The sequence below is a fragment of the Oncorhynchus gorbuscha genome, unplaced genomic scaffold (assembly GCF_021184085.1).
Source record: "Oncorhynchus gorbuscha isolate QuinsamMale2020 ecotype Even-year unplaced genomic scaffold, OgorEven_v1.0 Un_scaffold_7344, whole genome shotgun sequence".
Taxonomy (NCBI): domain Eukaryota; kingdom Metazoa; phylum Chordata; class Actinopteri; order Salmoniformes; family Salmonidae; genus Oncorhynchus; species Oncorhynchus gorbuscha.
This window is the reverse complement of record NW_025750748.1, coordinates 9,976-17,883: the sequence shown is the minus strand read 5'-3', so window position 1 is coordinate 17,883 and position 7,908 is coordinate 9,976. Positions and strand designations below refer to the sequence as shown.

Genomic DNA, 7,908 nt, shown 5'->3' with positions numbered 1-7,908 from the left:
CCCACAATAAACCCAACCAAGGCAAACACCTGGGCAGCACTAGGGCCCACAATAAACCCAACCAAGGCAAACACCTGGGCAGCACTAGGACCCACAATAAACCCAACCAAGGCAAACACCTGGGCAGCACTAGGGCCCACAATAAACCCAACCAAGGCAAACACCTGGGCAGCACTAGGACCCACAATAAACCCAACCAAGGCAAACACCTGGGCAGCACTAGGGCCCACAATAAACCCAACCAAGGCAAACACCTGGGCAGCACTAGGACCCACAATAAACCCAACCAAGGCAAACACCTGGGCAGCACTAGGACCCACAATAAACCCAACCAAGGCAAACACCTGGGCAGCACTAGGGCCCACAATAAACCCAACCAAGGCAAACACCTGGGCAGCACTAGGGCCCACAATAAACCCAACCAAGGCAAACACCTGGGCAGCACTAGGACCCACAATAAACCCAACCAAGGCAAACACCTGGGCAGCACTAGGACCCACAATAAACCCAACCAAGGCAAACACCTGGGCAGCACTAGGGCCCACAATAAACCCAACCAAGGCAAACACCTGGGCAGCACTAGGGCCCACAATAAACCCAACCAAGGCAAACACCTGGGCAGCACTAGGACCCACAATAAACCCAACCAAGGCAAACACCTGGGCAGCACTAGGGCCCACAATAAACCCAACCAAGGCAAACACCTGGGCAGCACTAGGGCCCACAATAAACCCAACCAAGGCAAACACCTGGGCAGCACTAGGGCCCACAATAAACCCAACCAAGGCAAACACCTGGGCAGCACTAGGACCCACAATAAACCCAACCAAGGCAAACACCTGGGCAGCACTAGGACCCACAATAAACCCAACCAAGGCAAACACCTGGGCAGCACTAGGACCCACAATAAACCCAACCAAGGCAAACACCTGGGCAGCACTAGGGCCCACAATAAACCCAACCAAGGCAAACACCTGGGCAGCACTAGGGCCCACAATAAACCCAACCAAGGCAAACACCTGGGCAGCACTAGGACCCACAATAAACCCAACCGAGGCAAACACCTGGGCAGCACTAGGGCCCACAATAAACCCCTTAGGCAAACACCTGGGCACTGGGGCCCACAATAAGCCCAACCAGAGGCAAACACCTGGGCAGCACTAGGGCCCACAATAAACTAACCAAGGCAAACACCTGGGCACTGGGACCCACAATAAACCCAGCTTGAGGCAAACACCTGGGCAGCACTAGGGCCCACAATAAACCCAACCAAGGCAAACACCTGGGCAGCACTAGGGCCCACAATAAACCCAACCAAGGCAAACACCTGGGCAGCACTAGGGCCCACAATAAACCCAACCAAGGCAAACACCTGGGCAGCAAGGAGAGAGTGGTGACTTACCAGGATGGTAGCTAGGAGAGAATCACTCTTGAAGGATGTAGTTTGACATGGGTTAGGGAGTCTAGGTATATCACAGTAGACAGCAGTCTGCTCAGATAATGCCTCAGAGCTGATAGGTGCCCAGGTATATCAGTTGGTAGACAGGAGTCTGCCTTCTCCCAGGTAAAGTGTTCCTCTCTCTCTCCTATAAAGTGTTCTCTCTCTCTCTCTCTCTCTCCCAGGTAAAGTGTTCCTCTCTCTCTCCAGGTAAAGTGTTCCTCTCTCTCTCCAGGTAAAAGTGTTCCTCTCTCCCCTCTCCCGTTAAAGTGTTCTCTCTCTCCCTCTCCCGGGTAAAGTGTTCCTCTCTCTCTCCAGGTAAAGTGTTCCTCCTCTCTCTCCCAGGTAAAGTGTTCCTCCTCTCTCCAGGTACAGTGTTCCTCTCTCTCAGGTACAGTGTTCCTCTCTCCCTCTCCCAGGTACAGTGTGTTCCTCTCTTCCAGGTAAGGTGTTCTCTCTCTCTCTCCAGGTGGGGTGTTCCTCCTGCTCTCTGCTCTCTCTCTCCTGCCAGGTAGTGTTTCTCTATATATATATATATATATATATATATATATATATATATATATATATATATACTCTCTCTCTCTCTCTCTCTCTCTCTCTCTCTCTCTCAGGTACAGTGTTCTTCTCTCTCTCTCTCAGGTACAGTGTTCTTCTTCTCTCTCTCTCCAGGTACAGTGTTCTTCTCTCTCTCTCTCTCAGGTACAGTGTTCCGCTCTCTCTCTCAGGTACAGTGTTCCTCTCTCTCTCTCCAGGTAAAGTGTTCCTCTGCTCTCTCTCTCTCTCAGTGTACAGTGTTCCTCTCTCTCTCTCAGGTAAAGTGTTCCTCCTCTCTCTCTCTCTCTCTCTCTCTCTCTCTCTCTCCAGGTAAAGTGTTCACTCTGCTCTCTCCCTCTCCCAGGTACAGTGTTCCTCTCTCTCTCTCAGGTAAAAGTGTTCCTCTCTCTCTCTCTCTCTCTCTCTCTCTCTCTCCAGGTGAAGTGTTCCTCTGCTCTCTCTCCAGGTAAAGGTGTTCCTCTGCCTTCCTCTCTCCCAGGTACAGTGTTCTCTCTCTCTCTCCAGGTAAAGTGTTCTCCTCTCTCTCTCTCTCTCTCTCTCTCTCTCTCTCCAGGTAAAGTGTTCCTCTGCTCTCTCTCTCTCCAGGTAAAGTGTTCCTCTGCTCTCTCTCTCTCTCAGGTAAAGTGTTCCTCTGCTCTCTCTCCTCTGCCAGGTAAAGTGTTCCTCTGCTCTCCAGGTAAAGTGTTCCTCTGCTCTCTCTCTCTCCAGGTAAAGTGTTCCTCTCCCCTCTCCCAGGTACAGTGTGCGGTCCTCTCTCTCTCTCCAGGTAAAGTGTTCCTCTGCTCTCTCTCTCTCCCTCTCCCAGGTAAAGTGTTCCTCTCTCTCTCCAGGTAAAGTGTTCCTGCTCTCTCTCTCCAGGTAAAGTGTTCCTCTCTCTCTCCAGGTAAAGTGTTCCTCTGCTCTCTGCTCTCTCTCCTGCCAGGTAAAGTGTTCCTCTGCTCTCTCTCTCTCCAGGTAAAGTGTTCCTCTGCTCTCTCTCTCTCCCTCTCCCAGGTAAAGTGTTCCTCTCTCCTCTCCCAGGTAAAGTGTTCCTCTCTCTCTCTCCAGGTAAAGTGTTCCTCTGCTCTCTGCTCTCTCTCTCCTGCCAGGTAAAGTGTTCCTCTCTCTCTCTCTCTCCAGGTAAAGTGTTCCTCTCTCTCTCTCTCTCTCCAGGTAAAGTGTTCCTCTCTCTCTCTCTCTCTCTCTCCAGGTAAAGTGTTTCTCTCTCTCTCCAGGTAAAGTGTTTCTCTCTCTCTCCAGGTAAAGTGTTTCTCTCTCTCTCCAGGTAAAGTGTTTCTCTCTCTCTCCAGGTAAAGTGTTTCTCTCTCTCTCCAGGTAAAGTGTTTCTCTCTCTCTCCAGGTAAAGTGTTTCTCTCTCTCTCCAGGTAAAGTGTTTCTCTCTCTCTCCAGGTAAAGTGTTTCTCTCTCTCTCCAGGTAAAGTGTTTCTCTCTCTCTCCAGGTAAAGTGTTTCTCTCTCTCTCCAGGTAAAGTGTTCCTCTCTCTCTCTCTCTCTCTCTCTCTCCAGGTAAAGTGTTTCTCTCTCTCTCCAGATAAAGTGTTCCTCTCTCTCTCTCTCTCTCTCTCTCTCCAGGTAAAGTGTTTCTCTCTCTCTCCAGGTAAAGTGTTCCTCTCTCTCTCTCTCTCTCTCTCCAGGTAAAGTGTTCCTCTCTCTTTCCTGCCAGGTAAAGTGTTCCTCTCTCTCTCTCCAGGTAAAGTGTTCCTCTGCTCCTTCATTGGCTGCAACGGCTCCTTTCCCAGCATGCAGCATCTGATGGAACATATGAGACAACACCACAAACCCAATACGTACTTCCTGTAGGTATTTGTGTGTGTGTGTGTGTGTGTGTGTAGAGCAGAGAGATATCTTATCTTAGGGTGTGTGTGTGTAGAGAGAGATCTTATCTTAGGGTGTGTGTGTGTGTGTGTAGAGCAGAGAGAGATCTTATCTTAGGGTGTGTGTGTGTGTGCACGAAGAGATACACTCAGTGCTACTCATCATTTTCCAGATGTCCCTCTGACAAGTGTGATGATTGTCTTGATTCCCTCTTTGTCTCTGCCAGGTGTCAGAGTTGTCGGTCCAAGCTGCGCTCCTACCGCGCCCTCCTCAAACACCTCCACACCTGTGCTAAGGTAGCCAAGAGCAAGGCCAAGGCTGGCGAGCAGGCAGAGGTCAAGCCGGACCCTGACCCCGATGCTGCTGTTCCCATGGGTACAGACCAGGAGACCCCACAGCAGCAAGAGCCCATGGAGTCCGAGCCCTCCCACCCTGTCCATGGGCCTACCGGGTCTGACCATCTCTCTGCCCAGGCTCCCTACCAGCCCCCAGAGGATGGATCTCTCTCGGCCTGGACCTCAACACGGCCCTGCTCCCTGGAGCCTTCTCCCTCCAGGAGGGAGGTGGTGGGGGATTGTCAGACACCCAGCCCCCAGGCCTCACAGACCAGCGCCCTGACGGATCCTATGGCTCCTTCTCACAGTACCTTCAATCTCCACTGGAAGTTTCTGGACCGGCGCCACAACAGCAGAGGCCCCCCAGGCCCGTCCCTTCGGCTCTACCTTCCTCCCCGCCCCCCCAGACCTCCACCCCGCCCGGCTCCAACGCTCGCTGGAGGAAGAACCAAGGTGATAACAGCTTGTTTGGTTGAATCTCAGGGAAATGGTGTCATTTCTATTTGGTTTCAATTACTTTTTGCCCGCAGCCCGTTTGAGGAGCGAGAGGTGCTCAACGTTGACCCTACCCTACCCTACCCTAATCTACCCTACTCTACCCTACCCTACCCTAATCTACCCTACCCTAATCTACCCTACCCTAATCTACCCTACCCACCCCCTAACGTACCCTAACCTAATCTACCCTAATCTACCCTAATCTACCCTACCCTACCCACCCCCTAACGTACCCTACCCACCCCCTAACGTACCCTACCCTAATCTACCCTACCCTAATCTACCCTACCCACCCACCCCTAACGTACCCTACCCTAATCTACCCTACCCTACCCACCCCCTAACGTACCCTAACCTAATCTACCCTACCCTAATCTACCCTACCCTAATCTACCCTACCCTACCCACCCCCTAACGTACCCTACCCACCCCTAACGTACCCTACCCTAATCTACCCTACCCACCCACCCACCCCCTACCCTACCCACCTACCCCTACCCTACCCACCTACCCCCTAACGTACCCCACCCTACCCACCCACCTCCTAACCACCCACCTCCTAACATACCCTACCCACCCCTACCCTACCCACCCACCCCCTACCGTACCCTACACCCCCTACCGTACCCTACCCCCTACCGTACCCTACCCACCCACCCCCTACCGTACCCTACCCTACCCACCCACCCCCCTACCCACCCACCCCCTACCCACCCTACCCACCCCCTACCCTACCCACCCACCCCTACCCTACCCTACCGTGAGACATCTGTGTTGAGTTGATATCACTTAAGCCTTAACAGGGTTGGCAAAAAAATGTACCTTTATATCATCATGAAGGGGGGGTCCCTCCCCCCTCCCTTCAGACCGCTGCCCCCCTCCCTTCAGACCGCTGCGTTTTAGATGGGGGGGGACCCTCCCTTCAGAACGCTGCGTTTTAGATGGGGGGGACCCTCCCTTCAGACCGCTGTGTTTTAGAAGGGGGCCCCTCCTTCTGAACGCTGCGCTTAGATGGGGGCCTCCTTCAGAACGCTGCGCTTTAGATGGGGGCCTCCCTTCAGAACGCTGCGCTTTAGATGGGGGGGGGGCCCTTCAGAACGCTGCGCTTTAGATGGGGGGGCCTCCTTCAGAACGCTGCGCTTTAGATAGGGGGGCCCTCCTTCAGAACGCTGCGCTTTAGATGGGGGGGCCTCCTTCAGAACGCTGCGCTTTAGATGGGGGCCCTCCTTCAGACCGTTGCGTTTAGATGGGGGCCCTTCAGACCGCTGCGTTTTAGATGGGGGCCCTTCAGACCGCTGCGCTTTAGATGGGGGCCCTTCAGACCGCTGCGTTTTATCTGGTACATCATTTACATAATGCGATAATGAAGAAGAGAAAAAGACAAGTATTAAATGATATCAAACTCAACCGTTGTATTTTCCAGTGATGTCTGAATGGTAGGCTGGGGTAAAACGGGTCAACTCGTCTACAGCCCCGGTCTAAAGGTTTACAACAACTACTCTTTCAAGGGTTTCTCTTTATTTTTACTACTTTCTACATTGTAGAATAATAGTGAAGACATCAAAACTAGGAAATAACACATTATGGAATCATGTAGTGACAAGGGTATGCAAAGCTGTCCATCAAGGTAAAGGCTATTTGAATCTCAAATATAAAATATATTTAAATTTGTTTAACACTTTATTGGTTACTACATGATTCCATATGTGTCATTCCATAGTTGTGATGTCTTTACTATTATTCTACAATGTAGAAAATAAAGCAAAATTCATTGAATGAGTAGTTGTGAACTAACTTTGACAGGGTAGCCTAGTGGTTAGAGCGTTGGACTAGTAACCGAAAGGTTGCAAGTTCAAATCCCCGAGCTGACAAGGTACAAATCTGTCGTTCTGCCCCTGAACAGGCAGTTAACCCACTGTTCCTAGACCAGTTAACCCACTGTTCCTAGACCAGTTAACCCACTGTTCCTAGACCAGTTAACCCACTGTTCCTAGACCAGTTAACCCACTGTTCCTAGGCCAGTTAACCCACTGTTCCTAGACCAGTTAACCCACTGTTCCTAGGCCAGTTAACCCACTGTTCCTAGACCAGTTAACCCACTGTTCCTAGGCCAGTTAACCCACTGTTCCTAGGCCAGTTAACCCACTGTTCCTAGGCCAGTTAACCCACTGTTCCTAGGCCAGTTAACCCACTGTTCCTAGGCCAGTTAACCCACTGTTCCTAGGCCAGTTAACCCACTGTTCCTAGGCCAGTTAACCCACTGTTCCTAGGCCAGTTAACCCACTGTTCCTAGACCAGTTAACCCACTGTTCCTAGGCCAGTTAACCCACTGTTCCTAGACCAGTTAACACACTGTTCCTAGACCAGTTAACCCACTGTTCCTAGGCCAGTTAACCCACTGTTCCTAGGCCAGTTAACCCACTGTTCCTAGGCCAGTTAACCCACTGTTCCTAGGCCAGTTAACCCACTGTTCCTAGGCCAGTTAACCCACTGTTCCCAGGCCAGTCCCACTTGAAAACTAAGAATGTGTTCTTAACTGACTTGCCTGGTTAAATGAAGGTCAAATGAAGGTCGTAAGAAGTCTCTTTCTAATGGGTAAATATGGAAAGAACGCTTGGAATTCACGTCCGCGTTAGTTCATGTTGACTTTTAGTCCTATTTTAGCCTGGTCCCAGATCTGTTTGTGCTATAGTCAACTGCAACGACCATAGGAGTTGGGGGCTACACGGATCTATAAACAGATCTGGGACCACCAGGCTAGTCCTGTTGGAGATCCCTGGATGAAACAGACAGACGTGCTGATTGCAGTGATGAGTGAATTGTGTTTTATCGTGTTGCACTGTCCTGCCAGACGCTCCGGGGTCTCTAAGACACAGATGGACCTCTCCTCCTCCAGCCAATCACAGGTTAACTAGAGATGGAGCGCAGGTGAGACATGGAGAAACCACTAAACACACACAACTAGAGAGAGAGAGAGAGACCACTAAACACACACAACTAGAGAGAGAGAGACCACTAAACACACACAACGAGAGAGAGAGAGACCACTAAACACACACAACTAGAGAGAGAGAGAGAGACCACTAAACACACACAACTAGAGAGAGAGAGACCACTAAACACACACAACTAGAGAGAGAGAGACCACTAAACACACACAACTAGAGAGAGAGAGACCACTAAACACACAACTAGAGAGAGAGAGACCGACCACTAAACACACACAACTAGAGAGAGAGAGAGAGACCACTAAACACACACAACT

At 51.1% G+C, this 7,908-nt stretch overlaps 1 protein-coding gene across 1 annotated transcript; it reads left to right on the top strand.

The window, feature by feature from the left end:
* Window positions 1–3,635: 3,635 nt before the first annotated feature.
* LOC124029705 (zinc finger protein 414-like) lies at window positions 3,636–7,687 on the top strand. Its single transcript, XM_046341325.1, has 3 exons — window positions 3,636–3,791; window positions 4,037–4,598; window positions 7,495–7,687. Exons 1-3 carry the CDS (start codon window positions 3,736–3,738, stop codon window positions 7,510–7,512), a joined length of 636 nt encoding a protein of 211 aa, XP_046197281.1. The 5' UTR covers window positions 3,636–3,735; the 3' UTR covers window positions 7,513–7,687.
* Window positions 7,688–7,908: the final 221 nt, after the last annotated feature.